At 36.5% G+C, this 21,609-nt stretch overlaps 1 protein-coding gene across 3 annotated transcripts in view; it reads left to right on the top strand.

Annotated features, from left to right (window-relative positions):
• Positions 1 to 19,316, top strand: part of cpo (carboxypeptidase O) — a 28,947-nt gene extending 9,631 nt beyond the window's left edge. For 2 of the 3 annotated variants that reach the window (XM_053229649.1, XM_053229648.1), the window contains exons 2-9: positions 14,313 to 14,373; positions 15,013 to 15,114; positions 15,273 to 15,377; positions 15,487 to 15,603; positions 16,299 to 16,392; positions 17,106 to 17,308; positions 17,455 to 17,539; positions 18,423 to 19,316. In XM_053229649.1, coding sequence (XP_053085624.1) covers positions 14,365 to 14,373; positions 15,013 to 15,114; positions 15,273 to 15,377; positions 15,487 to 15,603; positions 16,299 to 16,392; positions 17,106 to 17,308; positions 17,455 to 17,539; positions 18,423 to 18,688 — 981 coding nt within the window. In that variant the 5' untranslated portion in view covers positions 14,313 to 14,364 and the 3' untranslated portion in view covers positions 18,689 to 19,316. Of the gene's footprint in view, positions 1 to 13,756; positions 13,888 to 14,312; positions 14,374 to 15,012; positions 15,115 to 15,272; positions 15,378 to 15,486; positions 15,604 to 16,298; positions 16,393 to 17,105; positions 17,309 to 17,454; positions 17,540 to 18,422 lie in introns of those variants that run through there. The other variant, XM_026929079.3, reaches the window with a different exon arrangement.
• Positions 19,317 to 21,609: the final 2,293 nt, after the last annotated feature.

Raw genomic sequence — 21,609 nt, 5'->3', positions numbered from 1 at the left:
CACATTTGTTTGTTTGTTTTTTTTCCCCCATTTTCTTCCCAATTTGGTCATTTGCAAATTCCCACTCAGCTATCTCTCTTCTATCGTTCACCAGCTACCAACCGGGGAGGGTGAAAGCTAACATGTGCTTCCTCTGTTACATGGCAGCATAGCACACTCGGAGGAAAGAGCTATCTACCCTCTTCTGCATACACGAACTCACACATTGACAGGGGACAGACATTAACGCTATTTTTTTTTTCTCAGTCTGAGAGCATGGCTAATTTTCTTCCTTCTACACATGTCTGTGGCAAAACACCAGTAGTGTTTCAGTCCCATGCGCTCTATTAATAATTCCGGTTTCTGGTAAACGTGTTTAACTCAGTACGTACAACATCTGTGACTCAGATCAGTCGCCAGTCCATGTTTTCTGGTAATGAATGGATTTAGTGCTGGAGTGTGGGCGTGATCCCCAGTGGAACAAATTCTTTTTGCATGGTCACGTGTGTGTGTGTGTGTGTGTGTGTGTGTATGTATGTGTCAAGCTCCAGACTGGAATAACATCAACCAGAAAACCACACTGTGTCTCTGATGCGGGAATGTGACGACGGGTCATTTCCCGGGTTCACACATGGGCCTGTCAACACACGTCCAGAAACAGTGACATCATCCACCTGAGACGCCGTGTGTGAAGTTACAGTAAAAACGCACAGCAGGAACAGTTACAGTCTCGTAAAAATGTCAAGCTGAACTTTCTGCCCACTTTTATCACCCCTCTTTATATTTTTTTTAGCAAATACAGACTCTATACACACACACTTTGAGTAGGACATGAGAGTGTGTTTAAACTACAGCCTTATAAACTACAGCAGTGATTTATTATATCATGACGCCATTGGCTCATTTCACTGCGACAGAACTGACAGAACTGATGGTCATAGCCACCGGATCTCCAAATCCTCACGGAGAGATGAAAATAAAAAGATAAAAAGAAAAAAAGAGGGGAAAAAAGGTGAAAGAAAACATACGAGGTTTGAAAACATTTTTAAAGAGAACAATTTGAAAAGTGTAAATGTTTGGGATGGAAATACTGTAAAGAAGGAAAGAAGGAAAGAAGGAAGGAAGGAGAGATGAGTGGGAGGAAAAAAGTAAAAATGTGAAAGAATATGTATTGTAGAAAAAAGGTTATAGAAAGAAGGAAGGGGAAAAGAAAGAATAAAAATTTTAAAAGAATTTTAAAATATTTAAAAAAATATGTAGGAAAAAGGGTATAGAAAGAATGAAAGAAAGAAAGAGGAAAGGGAGGAAGGAAGGAAGATGAAATGAGAGTGAACACGAAGGAAAAGGGAAAAAAAATTATGCAATAATGTTTGGAAAGAAAAGAATAGATAGAAAATGTTCATGGAAGGAAAGAAAGAAAACAAGAATGAACATATGACTGAATAATGAAACGAAAAGAAATAAAGAAAGGAATGAGAAGAGAAAGGAAGAGAAGGATGAATGAAGACCGAAGAAAGAGTGAACAAGAAAGGAAAAAGAGTAATAACAGAAAAGGGGCAGCACAAACGAATAAATGAAGCAAACAAACAAAAATTAAGAAAGTGTAAGGTACATTAACTATTTAGCCCAATAATGTTAGCTCAGTGTTGTGTTTATATTGTCTAATCTGTGTGTCTGCATGCACATGTTCAGAAGTCTCAAACAAAATGTTTTCTACATGACAAAGGTTATGAGGTAATGCTTCTTTCCTCCGTCTCCCTCTCTCCCTCTCTCTCTCTCTCTCTCTCACACACACACACACACACACACACACACACACACACAGGCCCAGACCAAGGAACACTGCCTGAAGCATATAGCCATAATTGCCCAAACAAACCGATCTCACCGCACACACACACACACACACACACACACACACACACACACACACACACACACACACCACATTAAACACTCAGTCACAGCGATGATGTCTCCTAAACTAGTCTGTAGAAGAAGAACACACTGCCCCTGTGAGTCACTTTATGATGATGGATTGTGTGTGTGTGTGTGTATGTGTATGTGTGTGTGTGTGTGTGTGTGTGTAGCGGTACTTATAAGGACATGAGAAAAACTGTCCACACACTAACAGTCGAGGAGCAATAACACAAGCTTTAAAGATAAAAAACTGCTTAGATCAGCAGTTGTCATCTCGTCCTGCCTCAGGACCCACATTTATTCTTTATCACTAACGATGTAATCCCAGCTGTAATAGCTGGACTTTTTTTCTTCTTTCTTGTGGCACAAACTGCACAATAATGTTAGTGAAAATATCCAATAAAGTTGCAGCAGTTAATTAGCTGTGATTAAAACCATAGTCACTCACTATTTTATTATGTTTTTTTTAACAAAGAAAACATATTAAAGTGGTGAGGTTTTCTGTAAGGACACATTTATGGAAGGAGTCTCCAGTGTCAGCACTTTGTAACAGTCAGAAGTAAAGCTGCAACTTTAAGTTTATTATATAAACACAGTTCCATATACTTCAGGACCTTATATAGCCAAGGACCTATATTCCTAGGACCCTGTATACATAGGACCTCATACACCTGGGGTCCCATATTCCCAGGACCTTATATAGCCAAGGTCTAATATTCCCAGGACCCTATATACTCAGGGTTCCATATGCTCAGGAACCTATATATGCAAGGTCTCATAACCCTAGCACCCTATATACCCAGGGTCCCACATTCCCAGTACCTTATATACCCAGGGTCCCATATTTTCACGATCATATATACCCAGGTTTCCATTTTCCCAGGACCCTATATACCCAGGGTTTCATATTCCTTGGACCCTATATACCCAAGATCCAATATTCCCAGGACCTTCTATACCCAGGGTCCCATATTCCTAGGACCTTATATATACATAAGGTCCATATATTCCAAGGGCCTTATATACCCAGGGTCTCATATTCCCAGGACCTTATTTACCATGGACCTTATATACCCAGGTTCTCATATTCCCAGGACCTTATATACTCAGGGTCTTATATTGCTTAGATATTATATACTCAAGGTCCTATATTCTTCTGAATTTATATATCCGGGGTCCCATTTTCCCATTATATACCCAGCATGCCACATATTCTCATATCCAAAGTCCCATATTCCCCAGACCTTATATATCCAGGTTCCCCATTTTCCCAGGACCTTATTTACACAGCATCCTATATTCTGAGTACCTTATATACCCAAGGTTCCGTATTCCCCAGACCTTATTTATCCACTGTCCCATTTTTTTGTATACCCATGGTCCAATCTAGGGTCCTATATTCCAATAGCCCTATATTCCCAGGACCTTATATACCCTGGTTCCCATATTCTCAGAGCCTTATATACACTTTTTAAACAAGCCTCAATTTCCAGGGCCATAAAGTTCCACTGTATCCCAAGTAAATAAATAAATAAATATCTGAAATTGTGTTTATTAAGTAAGTTATGAATTAGTTACAGCACTTGGAAGACAGATTTTAAATGGTCTCTTTAGGTATGACCTCTGATGACTCTATGACCTCAACCATCAGCTTAGGAACCCATTCATAAGTTTCTTTAATGTATTATATTGAGCAAACATAGAGCTCAATATTCTCAGGCCCCTATATACTCAGGGTTCCGTATTCTCAGGACCTTAAATACCCAAGTTTCCAAATACCCAGGACTCTCTATACCCAGGGTCCCATATTCGCACAGTCCCAAATACCCAGGACCCAATATACCCAGGGTCCCATATTCACACAGCCTTTTATTTTCATTGGGAATATAGACATATAGTGTGTGTATGTAGCTACATTACTTGTACCTACCTGTGTCAGCTGCCTCTATCTCTCATTATCTCTGTTTAGGTCTGCTGTGTTTCAGCAGCTGAAGCCTGTCTGAGGAGAAAATCTGTTTTTCTTAAAGGCCGCTTCAGTATCTTTCACTAAATCCTTTGATCACACACTGAAGATACACATTTTTTACCATGTTTCAGTTCTTCTTACTAGAAGTATCCGTACAGGCCTATACTAGGTTTAAGAAGTAGCAGCAACAGGAAAGCTAGTAAACAATATTAGCAACAGAATTATGCTATGCTCATTAGCTTCAGTATTTGATGTGAATATTATTTTTTCATACACTTCGATAGATTTTGGTCTTTTCGCTAACTAGTTTATTAGCTGCTAATCTTGATTCACTCTAGCACGTGCGCTATAATTTCACAGTGAGTTGGCGTAAACCGCATGTGTGATGAAAGACAAGGCCTGATTTACAATGTGGAAAAAAAAACCTCACCGTAGGAGGCCGAATGTCCAATTTGGCAGCATTTCACACCCACTGTTGCTTGCTAATAGCTGCCAATTAGCTGTGTGGACAACAAAAAATAGCATAGGACAGAAAATAAACGTGTCTTTTGCAAGTATTATGTTGATGATAAGCTAATAGCATGCATGAGTATTTTTTTTTTAGCCATGACTGGATGTTAGGAAAATCTATAGGGTATGGGTTGACTTTGGCTAAGCTAAACCTGTTATGATGAAGGAAAAAAAAGGATTGCTGGAAACAACAAAATAATGAAAGAAAGTCCTTAGAGACTGTGGTGTTGTGTTTCTGTGTGTACGTGCGTTCATGCTTGTGTTGGAATATTTTTATGTCCAGTAGAACAAATATGACTCCTACAGCTCTTGCTAATTCTACCCATTTGCTAATTCCCCTCAGGTCCAGTGGGAGTTCGCCCACAAAGCTTGCTAATACTGGAACAACAGTGCAACACTTTCTTTCGTGATTGTGAAAGAACCGTGAAGAAAACTTTTAGCACAAGCCTAGCCTTGTTATTGTCCAGCACTGGAAACACAAAACTGGGAAGATAATGTAGCCTCATCTTCAGGAAACATTGTGGAGAAGATAAACATTCTGCCTGTCGTTTCATTGGATCCTGTTAAAGGCATCAACAAGAGCCATAAAAAAAATTCATGAAACTAGCATACGCTTTGCTAATGCACATGATTGGACTAGCAGGTTTTAGCACTGGCTTTGCACTTTAATTTAGATTTAGATTTTAGATTAGATTTTAGATCTGATCTATTTCTTTCATTACATTTTTCAGTTCCAGATTGTACCAACTATATCCCAATTAATCACAAACAATATCTAACTATGCCTTGAATTACAGCAACTATATATCAGTTAACACAAGATTATTTATTTTCATACCAATGGGATTAATAATATCACAATCTGGCAACCTTGACTGAACTCTCTGGGTGCAAGTCTTAGGGTGAGATAAATGCCCAATAGCATTAGCATTGTTGATAAAGAAGTAAAGCATGTCTCTGATTGAACTTCATGTACTGTTTTTAACATCGGCACATTGAGTCATCACAGGAAGATTGGAAGCCTTGATAACATCTGTACTCACAAAGATAATACAGATGTGCAATGTTGCTGCTTTTTGGCAAGGTTATTGGATTATGAAACATTATTTTTTTTGCAGATGTTGTACAGCTGATCTAGGCATCGCTGTATTAACTATTTGGATTTCCAAAGCACATGAAGGTAGCACATTCTTGTGCTTTGGTGAACCAAATTCTTATTACTTGACGAAGACAATGAAAGGAGGGAAAAGTGAAAATTGGTGAGTTTATTTCAAAAGATCCCTGATCCCTGGAGAGCTAATTGCATCTCTGAATTATCCTGTTTGCTGCTAAATACTTTCCGGCTATTTGGAACAAAATCGCACAAATCTCTCATGTAGCACTTATAGGTCCCCTTCCTAAAACCTCCCATGTCCAGAAGATGCCACACAGTGATTATGTACTCACCCCAGGGCTTAGTAAAGTATATTAAAGGTACTGTACCAATGGTGCGTTTGATGGAATTACGTTATTTTGGACGTCGGTCTGTTTAAGCTACAAAGTAGGAAAAAACACGAATGTCTCCAAGAAATCTTGTCTTTTGTTCACTATGTCTAGCACCAAAAGTTTATAAACTAGCAACAAACAAGCTAGCCAGCTAACACTGGTGATTTGAGTGATAGCTTTAATGTTCACAATCTCAAAACAGCAAACTTTACATCAATGTTATAGATTAAACAAACGAATGCATACCAAAGATGACTTATTGTCTTATTTAAAAGTTGAAAACTTGTACTTTATTGACTGTTGAAGCTGTAAGCAGCCATGTTGTTATGATGTCATATGCCGAACCTCGGAGTTGGGGAACCCTTCCCGAGTTTTCATTGTTAGGGGGCATTTTCTTCGTTATTTTTTCCTAGTGGGAGTTCAGAAATTCATATGAAAATTTCAAGAAAAAATGACATTCATGAAAATCAGACACACAATCTCCACTGGCGACACCCAAACATTTCATTGGTCTCTTACATCTGTACCCTTTGGCCTGTCAAAGTTCCCGTCAACAACTTTTTACCTTTAAGATCTCTAGAAGATACCCACCAAATTCCATGAGATTCCAAAAAGCGAAAAAGTAAGTTTCACATATGCAAATGATCTCAATATCAGCTCTTTAACTAAATAAGGTTAGCTTACCATCTAATCTTTAAAAGCTAGTAAAAGCTTTAAAATGTTCGTAATGTTGACACAAAGGTAAAAGACGCATGGGGATTAACAGAAGGTTTCGATGTTTTGATCTTACCTAGCTAGTGTGTTAAACATTTTAACGGTATTCAACAACGCTCATTTTGAAAAGTTAGAAATATGTCAAATTAAAAAAAAAAAGTACAACTTTTCAGATAGGTGAAATTTATTGAGTACAGGTTCAATCACACAAAATTTGTATCAATTTTAATTCTTAAGGCAAATTAGCATTAATGTTGGATTAAAACAAGTGATAAATATCAACAACTGTGACAACTCTAGCTAGCAAATTTAACAAGGCGATCTAGCTAGTTAGTACATCTAGATTATTATAATTAATCATAATAATAGTAATAATAATAATAATGTTAATTTAGTTAACTTTTATTTGTTTGTTGCAAATTATATGATGGTTAACACTAGTTCTTATGTGTGTATTTTGACAATATTAGCTAAGTTATTTTAAGTATTGATACATGTATTCATCCAATAATGGAAAGATCGAGCATGCTAGGCTAGTTTATCCCTAAATTATATGGTAGCAACTAGAAATTTAGAATATTATAAGATTATAACAGATGTAAGATTTAATTCTCTAAAATTAAGCATGAAGTTTGGTTTGACTTCTTTGGACATTTTTTTTTTTTCAGTTTGTTGAGCGTTGAGTGCTAATCGCTAACTAGCAGTGTGTAAGCTAGCTACTGAATAGGCAACAATGGCTCAAATTTGTTACATTCTATTTTGTAAAGACTCTCCTTCATAATTTAGTATCTATTTAAAGCAATTCTTCTTTCAAACACTAGCATTTGGGATACAGCCAGAAAAGTGACTGATTTTATTTTACCCACTGTGTTGGGTTTAGCAGCAAGTCTTATTTTGGCTAGACGACATTTGACTAGGCGACACTTTTCTAAGGTCATATTGGGCTGTTTTTCCAAAACCCATTGTTTACTCCTGTGGAGATATGTATCGTGCTTGGAGAACTTCTGATAGTGTGTCTGCACTTTTGGGTGCATTGCTTGAACACGGCGGCCTTTTTGTATTCATCTACAGTCTGATAAAATCTCTCGGGAACCGCAGGAAGTCCTCAGAACAATGACCTGTACGAATCCATGTATCCTGGGTATAACGACTGCAAGATTAAAGGACGTTAAGAAAGAAAGATCAGACGTAGCTGTAACTACTATAAATTCAATTCAATTCAATTCAATTTTATTTGTATAGCGCTTTTAACAATGGACATTGTCACAAAGCAGCTTTACAGAAATAAATGGATTCACAAAAATATATTGTAAATATTTAAATTTATCACTGTGAATTTATCCCTAATGAGCAAGCCAGTGGCGACGGTGGCAAGGAAAAACTCCCCGAGATGATATGAGGAAGAAACCTTGAGAGGAACCAGGCTCAAAAGGGAACCCATCCTCATCTGGGTGCAACGGATAGTGCAATTATAAATAAATCCCTTCTATTGTGTACTATATGGACAAATAGTGCAATTGTGCAACCAATCACAGTATTTGCAAGAGGTCCGGCTGGTTAAAATCTATCCACTGTCCACTGATGGAGTCCTGAGTACGAAGCTGATAAGAAGATAAGAAGAAGATAAATAAAGACCAGAAAAAAAATTTGAAAGATACTTTTGCAGTCATAGCATTAGGAGTTAGGGACCTTTCTCAAGTTCCCAATAGGAGAGGAGGAGAACCTTAACCACTGAGCTGGAACTCATACATTTAACATTTTTAAACTAGTTGTGTAAAGGAATACCAGAATCTTGGTTGGACAGTTCTGTGTGGTTACAACACAAGGTTTCTCAAAAAATTCCAAGACTGTCTGTCTGTCTGTCTGTCTGTAAACTATCTCCTATGAAATTACCCTTTCCACCTGGCTGTCCATTTGTCTGAACTTCTGTCTGTCTGTCTGTCTGTGTGTCTGTCTATCAGTCTGTCTATCTGTAACATTCCACCTACGAAATAACCTGTTCCACCAATCAGTTCATCTGTCTGTCCTTCTGTCTGTCTGTCTGTCTGTCTGTAACATTCCACCTCCTAAATTATCCATTCCACCTATCTGTCCATCTGTCTTTCTGTCAGCTTGTCTGTTCCTAAGTCTACCTGCCTGTCTGTCGGTCCATCTGTCTATCCTTCTCTGTCTGTCTGTCTGTCTGTCTGTAACCACCAATGAAATTACCTATTCCACCTGTCTGTCCATCTATCCATTTGTCCATTCCTCTGTCTGTCTGTCTGACCATCCATCTATTCCTCAGCCCGTCTGTCCATCTGTCTGTCTGTTTGTCCAACAGTCGGTTCCTCGGTCGGTCTGTCTGACCATCCACCTATTCCTCAGCCTTCCTGTCTGTCCATCTGTCTATTCCTCAGTCTGTCTGTCTGACCATCCGTCTATTGCTGTCTATCCATCTGTCTGTTTGTTGTACAGTCTGTTCCTCAGTCTGTCTGTCTGTCTGTCCATCTGTCTGTTCTTTCGTCTGCCTCTCTGCCTGTCCATCCATATATTCCTCAGCCTGTGTGTCCATCTGTCTATCCCACTAGTTGTCCATCTGTCTGTTCTTCTGTCTGTCTCTTTGCCTGTCCATCTATCTATTCCTCAGCCTGTGTGTCCACCTGTCTGTCTATCCCACTGTGTGTCCATCTGTCTGTCTGTCTGTAACATTCTACCAATGAAATGACCTTTTCCACCTGTCTGTCCATCTGGCCATCTTTCTGTCTGTTTGTCTGTAACATTCCAACTACAGTTTTACTTGTTCCATTGATCTGTCCATCTCTCTGTCCATTTATCTATCTGTCTGTCTGTCCATTTGTCTGTCTGTCTATAAACCAGCTGTATTATCTGACAGCGTATGTTATTAATGATCATTCTGTTAATTAAAGTCCGTGTTGGCGTTCCTGCAGTAAAAGCTGTTGCGTGAGTGTTGGCGTGAGGAGTGATAACACGTTACTGTTACGTCACGTCAGAGTCGGATGGTGTTTACAGCCTTTACAGCGTTGACTAACGTGTTCGGCATTCACGGGCCGAGGCATTAAATGTTGTTACATGCTGGGACTCAAAGCAGAAATGACCTTAAGTGCTTCCTTTGGCAGATGAGTGTGGAACGAACATTTTATTGTGTGTGTGTGTGTGTGTGTGTGTGCGTGTGTGCGTCTGCGTGTGTGTGGGTGCGTGCATATATAGTTTTGCATTGTTCTTTAAAACTGTTTGGTCTCTCCATCAGGCATCAAGCAATTCAGCATTTTAGTTATGTTATAGTTATTTTTACAATGTTATTGTATTATTTGTTCACTTATTAATGATTTAGTAAAAGTATCTTTGCACCTTTTAACCTGATAAATATGTGAAAAACAAAACAGAGTATGTCTGTCTCTCTACATCTTTCTCTCCACCTGTGTATCAGTCTGTCTACCTATCGGTTGGTCTGTCTCTCAGTCCATTTGTCTGTCAGTCTTTCCTTTTGTTTATTTTCTGTCTGTCTGCCTGTCTGTCTGCCAGCCCATTTGTCTGTTTGTCCTTTTGTCTGTCTACCTGTCTGTTTATTTGTCTGTCCATTTCTCTATGTTTTTCTGTCTGTCCATTTGTTTTTCCGTTTGTCTCTGCCTCTTTGTCTGTCTGTCCATTTGTTCGTCTGTCGTCTGTTTCTCTGTCTGTCCATCCATACGTCTGTCTCCTCCCTTGTCTTTCTCTTTGTCTGTCTGGTTGTTTGTCTGTCTGTCTGTCCATTTGTCTGGTTGTCTCTCTCTTCGTTTGTCTGTCTATGTACTGCACAATTTATTTCCTTATTCTTGATGACCAAAATTGCAAACTCTTCTGAACTGATGGACTTTATCTCAGTTGTGTGTGTGTGTGTGTGTGTGTGTGTGTGTATGTGTGTGTGTGTATGTATGTGTGTGTGTGTGTGTGTGTGTGTGTGTGTGTGTGTGAGATAGAGAGAGTGAGAAAGAGAGAGACAGAGACAGAGAGAGAGGGGTCACACACTCTATGATATCAGTCACATGTGCAAGCCTGCGGTTTCCTGTTTTGCCACTGGGATAGAAATTATTATAAGAGATGTATACCTGGAGTTGTACTGAATTACACTATTTTGATTAATTTAGTTATAGTTTAAAGGAAATTACCATTAAATTAAATTATTTTACTAAATATAATATAATATATAATATTGAAGTTTTGGTTTGGAATGTAGGTTGACATGAGGACCAAGGTCAGAGGTCAGCACTATGAGAGTTCCTCCCATAACACATACTTTCCTGTCTCTCTCTCTCACTCTCTCTCTTTCCTGGTGACTCAGAGCAATAAGTGAAGACACAAACATTTGGCACGTGGAGTCCAACGTGAAAACACACACACACACACACACACACACACACACATTTCAGGAGTATGTGTAGAGCACTGGGAATGATTTAATAGTCTCTTTGTCATTTGCTGGTTTATGAAATTATTTATTTATTTATTAGTGTCATGAAAATAATTATTCATTAGTGATTATTGTACCATGTATTATTTTGACATTACCTTGTCATTTTTAAAAATGAAATCAAATGCTTCAAAAGCATAAATAAAAAGTGAAAAACTTTCTGCTCTATGTCTCAATGTAAACTCAAAAATTTACACCCCTTTAGGAAAACACACAAAGTCCAGAGCAGTGGCAGGAGTTCCGGATCTTTTCAGTGAGTCGGATCATTTGATTCAGCTCACCAGTAAAAGTTGACTCTTTCGGCTCATTGCAATTTTGTCCTATACTTGCCCAAAACTTGTGATCTTTTCAACTATAAGATCAGGTCAAATATAAAATTATGTATACATATTATATACAAACATATTTCCTACATCTACAAAATAGTAATAATAATAATATTAAGACGAAGAAAATCGGTTCATATATGTGAGTCGGCTCTATTAGCGTTCAGCTAAATGAGTCTATTCAAAGAGCCGACTCTTCACTGCTTTGAATGTTTTCCTTCAGAGTGCTGGTTCTGGAGTGGGAACTGATCAATTCTGCCACCTGCTGGTTAATAGAGGAAGTGCAAGAATGGCGGCTTCATTTTATGTTTATTAAATATACATTAATGATACAGAGCCTAAAAGATTATTTAAGAATTTGTATTGTTTTATAAGTACAGGCATGTCAGTCTTCTGGCTACCATTAGCAAACCTGGCAGGATTTCTGAATGGAAAAGCCATAAACATTCATAATAGTCACTGCTAATGCTAGCTAGCTAACCTGACAGGATTTCTGAGAGGTCTTATTTTCAAATGTCCATAATCTTTACTGCTAACACTAGCAAGCTAGCTAATGTGATCTAACCTGACAGGATTTCTGAGAGGAATTTGAAGTTTTATTTCTAAAAGTCCATAATCTTTACTGCGAACACTAGCAAGCTAGCTAATGTGAGCTAATCTGCAGGATTTCTAATCCTGTTATGTTTCTAATTATGTTTATATGTTTCTAAATATGTTTATATGTTTTTATTATGTTTATAATCCTGACCACTAATGCTAGTTAGATACTCATACTCTTCAGTGCTAGCACTAACCAGCTACAGTTACAATAAGCCAACGTAGCTAGATTTCTCAGAGGATTTTAATAAATGTTATTCATAACTGTTATAAATTGTAATAATCTTCACTGCTATCACTATCCAGATAGCTAACATAAGATAACCTGACAGGATTTTTAAAGTCACATTCATAAATGTGACCTAACAAGCTAATCTGACAGGATTTCTGAGAAGTTTTTACGTTATTTCCATAAATATTCATAATCTTCATCGCTAATGTCTAATCTCTGGCTAACAAAAAACTGACTTATGAGGATTTCCAAGAGGAAATTTAAGTTATTTTTTTTTTAAAAGTTCATAATCATTGCTGCTAATGCTAGGGCACGCACTAAACTAACTAACATTAGCTAAGCTAACTGGAATTTTTTGAGAAAGGTTTATGTCATATTTCGAAATGTTCCTAATCTTCAATGCTAATGCTCGCTAGCAAATACGATCATTTTATATAAAATCACTGGTGACTGACATTGTAGCTCACAAATTGTGTTCTTGTGTCAATTATAAATAAAAAAGGGTTAAGAACAGAAGGTAAATATTGGCGTAAATGTACATTCTGTTGCCTTTATCCCACTTGAACAAGCTACAACATTTTAATCTCGCCATGAGCTAAATTTGACCACTAATAAATTTTGATACGTCTAAATTCCCATCTAGCGGCTGCAAAAGTCTGCTGTTTATCCTGGGTAATAAACCTAGCCTGGAACATTATTATCAGATCTGTCTGCGTAATAAAATGAGATAACGCGTTGAACGAGAAGCCAAAAGTGATGACGTCATCTCATTAGCAATTGTGTTTGCGCATTTACAGTATGGCGCATTTACAGTATGCGCATCGTGCTTGGGTTGTGGCTCTCCAGTTGAACATGCTAATAAGTTTGCAAGCTAGCTAGCTAGAGCGCTTTAGAATGGCTCATATTCCATGGTTGTTGGTTAAAAAGCGATGTAAACAACGTTATAATCACAGCTTTCAATTAAACGCCATAAATAAATCCATTTTGTGACATCATTATCAGTTCCACGATAGCTCAATGATAACAGTAAATCTATTTCAGATTTGCTTATCATGATATACCACCAGGCATTTAAAAAATAAAAAAAATCATCATCATCATCATTATAATCAGATTTAATTGTTTTACACATCACATGAATTATTATTTTATATATAGTATCAAAATAATGAATATACATTTAATAAAGCAGCGATCTGCGGGGCCCAAGCACCTTTCGCAAATAGGGAGTATTGCATTTCATGCTCTTCATTAAATCTTCATTACTGTTATAGTCACAGTACCTGGATGAAATGCTGAAATAACCACAGTCCTCAGCTCACCTCGTTGTTCTTTTTTTTTTTCCCATTCAGTATAAATAAAATACCATGTGACCTATATGTCAACTCTTTATCAGCGTGTGACGGAATGACTAGGCATGTAAACGCTAGATATTTTCCATGGGATACTGTACTCCTGATGAAACTACTCGTTCCTCGCTGTCTTCGCTGTAACAGGTATAAATAAATTATTCATCTTTATGGTCTTCAGCTTAATCATTGACTATAGAGCCTTTATCAGTTGTGAAACGTCTAAAGAGGCACTTATTACAGCTGGATATATATAATCGGCTGTAACAGTAACTGCATGCAGATTCCTTGAGTCCTTCGAGCAACATGTTGGGGTCGGTTTTAGCCGTTCTGCTCATTTTAACCCTGCAAACCCATGACAGGTAATTTTACAACATTATCATGGTCTCAGTATCTGAGGGTAAAAATACAACAAACAGACATGTAATAATGATTTAGCTCAGCTTTTTGGCAGAATTTTAATTAACAATGTAGCAGAAAAAAATTAGTATGTATGTACAAGTACATAAACATCTGGATACATCTGGATATTAATAGTGCAGTAAATCTATTTGCGAGCACACTGTTCACAATAAAAAGGGCTAATGCAATGTAGAAGTCTGTAGGTTTCTCTTACTTGTTAGATTACTTTGCATACACTAAAAATTCCTTTGCCTGGTTGACTACATTTGTGGTAAAGGACAAAATTGAAATATACTTGGCTGACCAGCGTTCGTTTTATTTTTCATTTGATCCAAGCATATTTCATCAACAACATATTAATTCTTTATATGTTTTAATGTTCCAGGGCAGTGGAGGGACTGGAGCAGTGGGCTTATGACTACACCAAGTACCACACCATGGATGAGGTCATTCTTTCATTCATTTAAACCTTTCTACATTTATTAAATATCTAAATTTATTATTTTCAATTGATCTACTCACTCAGCATACCATAATTTAAATTTATTTGTTCATCTAGTTTTATTTGTATGAAAATACATATATTAAAGTATATACAATAGATATATATATAGATAGAGATTTCTATTTATTTATTTATTTATTTGTTTGTTTGTTTGTTTCAATATAATTTTAATATTTACATAAATAATAATGTTTTGCGATATACTTCCTTCTTTCAAATTAATTAGTAAATGTAATTTTCTTAATGAACTTTTGATCTGGTGAGTTATTTAAGGAATTCATTGGATTTATTGTTGAAATTTTTATTTAATTTAGTAAGCAATCTATTTATCTATCTATAATTTAATTAAATAACTGGTTTAAGTATTCAGTTAATACTGATTGATTTAGTTGCTTCATCCATAAACAGCAAATTATTTAAATGATTTAAATTGCTGGTCAATGGATTACCTCGCTTGTTCAACACTATGTTTACACTATCGTACTGTATCACGGATTATTTTCTTTTCTTTCTTACTTGTTTTTTGTGTTGGTTGTTTGATTTGTTTATTCAAATTACCGGTCAATTTGTTTGTTCACAGATCTCGGAGTGGATGAAGACGATGGAGAGGGATTATCCTGACGTTGTTAGCAGCATCATCTATGGAAACACGTATGAAAAGAGGAACATCACACTGCTGAAGGTAGTGAAGCTGTGATAAATTTATTCTGTGATAACCATCTAATCTGACATTACGGTTTTGTTATGTTGTGATATTTGATTAAAATTCTGGCATAACATCATATGTTTTAGTACTGAATTTCTGATATGCTGATGAGTGTGTGTTTGTGTGTGACGCAGATCGGACTGAGCAGCACCGACCCGAAGAAGATGATCTGGATGGACTGCGGGATTCACGCTCGAGAATGGATCGCTCCAGCTTTCTGCCAGCACTTTGTGAAGGAGGTGGGTGCATGACTACATATTCATAACTTATTATTTTCATAAGTTCATACATACCATCAAAAACTGTCTCTACCATTACAGCAGTGATTTAAATAAAAAATCCAAACAGATCCTGGGCTCCTACAAAACAGACCCAAAGATCGACGAGATGTTGAGACATTTGGACTTCTACATCACCCCAGTGCTGAACATGGACGGATATGTGTACTCATGGAAAGACAACACGGTGAATTGACAGTACATCTATAAACAAAAATAAGCCTTAAAGTACCATAAATACGTTAGGAATAATTTATATATACAACAAAATAAGCTGTACACATAAATATATAACACCATTAAATATTCAAATTCAAATAATTGTATTTTATAGATATTTTTTACTATTTAAAATGAATCTTCTAATACAATATTCTAAAGAAATATTTCATAAATAAACATAAAATGCATAATTATGATATTTTCTCTTTTTTTTTTTTTCAAAATGGAGCCGTAAACACTAACTAGAGTCAAAATATATAAAATAATTCCTACTGTTGTGTCTAATTTTTAGCTTAGTGTTAATCAAGGCTGCTGTTACATATTAATTTCCTCACAGGCACCAATAAAGTTTTATCTAATCTAATACACACCTCAAATGTCAAAGTACAAATGAACAGGGATTCTCCAGTGTCATGGTACTGAAGCTTATTTGAGTTTTATGAGACATAATAATAAACATCAATAATCAGAGATCCAATCGGCGTGAATAAAAGCTTTCTTAAAAGATAAACATTTTTAGAATAAAAAAGTAACAAAATATATTATGGGAGTAAATTTAATAGAGCATTATTCGAATAAATTGCTGCTAAACCATAGGCATAGTTTCTAATCATCAATAATTCTTATTTCTTATGATTTTGCATGTGCTGTGTTATTCAGACACGGTTATGGAGGAAGACAAGGTCACCTGGAACTGATACGTGCACGTGTTTTGGCACGGATCTCAACCGCAACTTCTACGCTAACTGGGGAAGTAAGTCATTATTTAATGCTTTAAAATGCTACTAATAATGAATTTTTAATACAGTGCCTTATTCACCTTACAGTTGCATTAGAATAAAAAAAAACAATAATAACACTAGAAACTATTTCAAAAAAAGGCCATGCCTCCTTCCCTGTGACTAACAGACACACAGGCCACACCTCCTTCACTGTGACTGACTGATATAGAGGCCACACCTCCTTCACTGTGACTGACAGACACACAGGCCACACCTCCTTCACTGTGACTAACAGACACACAGGCCACACCTCCTTCACTGTGACTGACAGACACACAGGCCACACCTCCTTCACTGTGACTAACAGACACACAGGCCACACCTCCTTCACTGTGACTGACTGATATAGAGGCCACACCTCCTTCACTGAGACTAACAGGCACACAAGCCACGCCTCCTTCCCTGTGACTAACAGACACACAGGCCACACCTCCTTCACTGTGACTGACAGACACACAGGCCACACCTCCTTCACTGTGACTAACAGACACACAGGCCACACCTCCTTCACTGTGACTAACAGACACACAGGCCACACCTCCTTCACTGTGACTAACAGACACACAGGCCACACCTCCTTCACTGTGACTGACTGAAGTAGAGGCCACACCTCCTTCACTGTGACTGACAGACACACAGGACACACCTCCTTCACTAGATCTTCATCTCATTGTGTTCTGCACAGTGGTGGGCATTTCCAGAAACTGCTGCTCGGAGATCTATAACGGACTGTCTCCTCTTTCGGAACCCGAGGCCCAGGCGGTGACAGACTTCCTGAGCGCCAATCGAGACAACATCCTCTGCTTCCTCACCATCCATTCGTACGGCCAGCTGATCCTGCTGCCTTACGGGCACCCCAACATCACCGCCCCCAATCAAGACGAGCTGGTGAGAGCCGCCATTTTGATTCTCACCTTGTCACGTGGTAGTATTAAAGAAATCTGATAAGACTCAGAGAATTTGATAAAAGTCATGGATTTAATGGCTAAACTGCAACTCTGTGTGTGTGTGTGTGTATGTTTGTGTGTGTGTAGATGAAAGTGGGTCTGGCTGCAGCAGAGGCCATTAAAGCTGTTCACGGAATGGACTACACAGTGGGAACGCCTCCTAAAGTGCTGTGTGAGTTTGACCTCTTTTCCTTTTTTTCACAATATTAACATGATTTAACTCCTGGGTTTGATTACAAGGTGATTTATTATTTATTATTTATTTTTTAAATTATTTTTTTAAAATATATTTTTATTCTTATTTATTTATTGATTGATTCATTCAATTTAATTCATTAATCATTTTCCCCATGTATTTTATTATTTTACTTTAGATACAAGGAACAAAATTTCTAATATTTTATGCAAAATTAATGTTTAAGCAATTAAGATGTTCGTAACAATTACAAATTTTTTTCAGTCCTGATTTAAGGCTTAGTCACATTTTTACTTAAACCTTTTTCAAGTTTTCTGTTTTATTTTATTAATTAAATTTTTCAGATTTTTTTTCAAGTTGAAAAGAACAACTCCTGTTCTTTGACTGTTTTATCAGAATTTCTTTTGTTTTTTTGTTTTTTTAAAGATAGAGGCATACAATTTTTAAAAATTACCATTACTCATTAAAAATATATATTCCTGTTTTAGAATTACTTCAGGAAATTTTTAGATTTTGTTTCTATTTACAAATTTTCCTTTACATCACTTTTAGGTGAGGGTTTATATGATTTTTTTCCCTTTTTTTTTTTTTTTTTCAAAAAAATTTCCAGATCATTTTTTTAGTTATTAGTTATTTTCCTGTATTTACTTCTTCTTTTTTTTAGTTTTATTTCCTATTTTGACTTAAATATATTTTTTGAAATATATATTTTTTCAGTTCTTGTCTTATTTCCTGACAATTTTTTTTTTAATATTATGATTTATTTTTAAATCAAAAAAATTAAAACAGTTTAAACAGGGTCATTCCTAAGTTGGGAAAATAACATTTTTTGACAGCATATTTTCCTTGTATCTTTCAGACCCCAATTCGGGCTCGTCTCGTGACTTTGCGCGTCTCATCGGCATCCCGTTCTCCTTCACGTTCGAGCTGCGTGATAAGGGCCAGTACGGCTTCTTGCTGCCGGAGGACCAGATCCAGCCCACGTGTGAGGAGGCGTATCAGGGCGCGCTGTCCATCATCACGTACATCCACGATAAATCCTACGTCCGTGCGGCGGCTTCGAGCATCGCAGCTACACTATGGAGCATTGTCCTAGCTGTGTGGCTCTCTTGCGCCACCGTCTGACCTCTTACCTGAACTGAAATCATTCACACAGGTTAAATAACCTGGTTTATTATATTATTATCTCCCCAGTTACTCCATAATGGCTCTCTGTCATTATTCAGGTATTATACCCAACACTCTGGACTTACAGTGTAAATGGTGCAGTTTTGTCTGAAATTAATTATCACACAATTTTTAGAGGTCTGTGTGAATTTTGACTTTTTTTCCAATAACAATATGGCGAACATTTGGAAATTATTTTCCATAATATTATAATAAAAGAAAGCTCCCTTAGATATGACCAGTAACTGATTTTAAGCTAATTTTATGTTTGTCTAAAACTATTCGAAGGTGCACCATGGGAGTCTGGCAGTCTTTTATATCTAGACAGGCCAGTATTTCACTACGATACAACAATTCACTTAATTAAACCCTGAATATATCCCAGACTTGTAACTGAAGCGAGAACGAGTGCATCCTCGAACCATTAAAACAATTAGATATTGATGAAAACATGTTTAATGGGAACCATTAGACCAAGTCCTATTAAGGCAATGCAGTATTTTTTAAAGCAGGAGTCTTAACTATTTCTCAAAATGTCACAAAGCAAGCTTTATGAGTCCTGATTGCTAGCTGGGGGAAAAAAAAACTTTACCACCACACACACACACACACACACACGCCTCAACAATAAGGGTGCATTTATTAAATAAACTAATACGCAATGGTTTGTGTAATATTCAACAATGAGAGTCTTAAAAAAGATAGTAGAAATGAGCATCCACAAGGTCTATTGATCAAAATCTAACAATATTCATACAACAATATTCTGAAATCTTTGGGTCAGGATTGTGTTGTAGAGTTTGTGGTGTTGTGTGATGGAAAAATGGTACGTTTTGTTCAGCCTGCTTCCAGTTTGCTGAAGGTTGTAACAGGAAACTCGTCCCCTGGAAACTTCACGCCGTCCTCAAGTGGGCAGCATTTAGACAAAAATCAACGAGGTGACGCTCCGCCATCATCCCATCAGGAGATACTGATTCTGCTAAAAACGCTTGCTGGAATTGTAAAAGGAGCTGAAAGTATGATCAGTGAGATGAAAGAAGACTTGAAGCTTTGGGAAGGATAAATTTAAACACTGCATATGTTTCAAAACTATCAAAAGCTGAAGAATCGAATAGCTAATGACTGAAATGAGGTGGGATGAAAGAAAGAAAGAAACAACGAAAGAAAGAGGGAAGAGAAGAAAAAAATTAAATAGAATATATGATGTATAAAAATATTTAAAGAAAAGGAAAAAAAATTAAGAAAAGGGTAAAAAATTTAAGAAAAGGAAAGAAAGAAAGAGTATGTAAAAAATAAAATATAAAAAATATAAAGTGTAATATATACATAAAAAAGAAAGAAAGAAGAAAAGAAAAATGTAAATAGAATATATAATGTATAATTTTTTAATTAAGAAAAGGAAAGAAAGATTATGTAAAAATAAAAAAATAAAATATAAAAAATATAAAGTGTAATATATAATATTTAATATATATAAATATAAAAAAGAAAGAAAGAAAGAAAGAAAGAAAGAGAGGACAAAATTAAAACATAAAAATATTTAAAATGTAATATGTAATATAGAATACATTAAAATATAAAAAGAAAGAAATAAGTAAAGAATACAAAAGAAGCAGAAAAGTAAGAAGACAAAGAATTAAAAGAAATGAAGAAAGAAAGAAAGAAAGAAAGAGCAAAAACAAAACCAAAAAAATATAAAATGTAATTATACAATATATAAATAAGTAAAAAAGAAAGAAATAAAAATCTAAAAGAAAATATAATATATACAGTAAAGTATAAAATTACAAATTAGAAAGAAAAGCAAATGCAAAACAAGGAAAGAAAGAAAAAATACTTTTTTATTTTATATATAAGATTAAAAAAGAAAGAAAGAAAGAAAGAAAGAAAGATCAGAGATCATGACATAAACCATTTTAAATCATTTCTCCTGTGATGTCATAGTGCGTTTTCATACACAAGTCTCAGACGTTTCCACACATTACATCATTTCCGGTTTGGCTCCAGAACAGCACAGCTTTATTATTGGCCACAATACACAGCTGGAGCAGTGAGAGGATGTGGAGAAGAGGAGTGAATCCACATCACCTCCTTCACGCCGCTAATAATGAAACACCCGCTAATGAGCTGATTTACTTAAATACACGCGCGTGTGTGTGTGTGTGTGTGTGTGTGTGTGTGTTGGCAGTCTGAGGTAAAGACCGGCGCGCGCTCTCTGTCACCTTCTTAGCCAATCAGAGCTCAGGGATTACAGCACGCGCTGCCAATCCACAAACATTAGCCGTTTGTTCTCAGCATGTGTGTGTGTGTGTGTGTGTGTGTGTGTGTGTGTGTGTGTATGAGGTTGTTTGATCCTGAAGCAGACAGGATGGTCCCACTCAGACTCTCTGATGGAAGAGGTTTACACTAAAGAAACAGACAAATAAAGCAGGCAGTAAATTCATTAAAGCCTTTCTCTTTCAGCTCCTCTAGCACTTGGGCGCTTTCTTCTCACCCAGGCACCAGGTAGAAGGTAGAGGTTTTTTTTTTTTCTTCCAAAAGCAAATTTGAACAAGTGATTAAAATTGACATGAGCAGTCACTGCTTCATTAGGATGACCGCTCGGGTCTGCACTCCTCATGGATTCTGTGGAAAAATAAAAGAAAATGTTCTTTTGTGTCACAATTCATCTACAACTGTTTCATATGCGTATATACATACTGTACATATACATACTGTACATATACATACTGCACATATACATACTGTACATATACATACTGCACATATACATACTGTACGTATATACATACTTCACATATACATACTGCACATATACATACTGTACATATATACATACTTCACATATACATACTTCACATATACATACTTCACATATA

Source organism: Pangasianodon hypophthalmus, chromosome 26, assembly GCF_027358585.1.
Source record: "Pangasianodon hypophthalmus isolate fPanHyp1 chromosome 26, fPanHyp1.pri, whole genome shotgun sequence".
Taxonomy (NCBI): Eukaryota; Metazoa; Chordata; class Actinopteri; order Siluriformes; family Pangasiidae; genus Pangasianodon; species Pangasianodon hypophthalmus.
The sequence above is the reverse complement of the archived record's forward strand: the minus strand, read 5'-3'. Positions and strand labels throughout refer to the sequence as shown.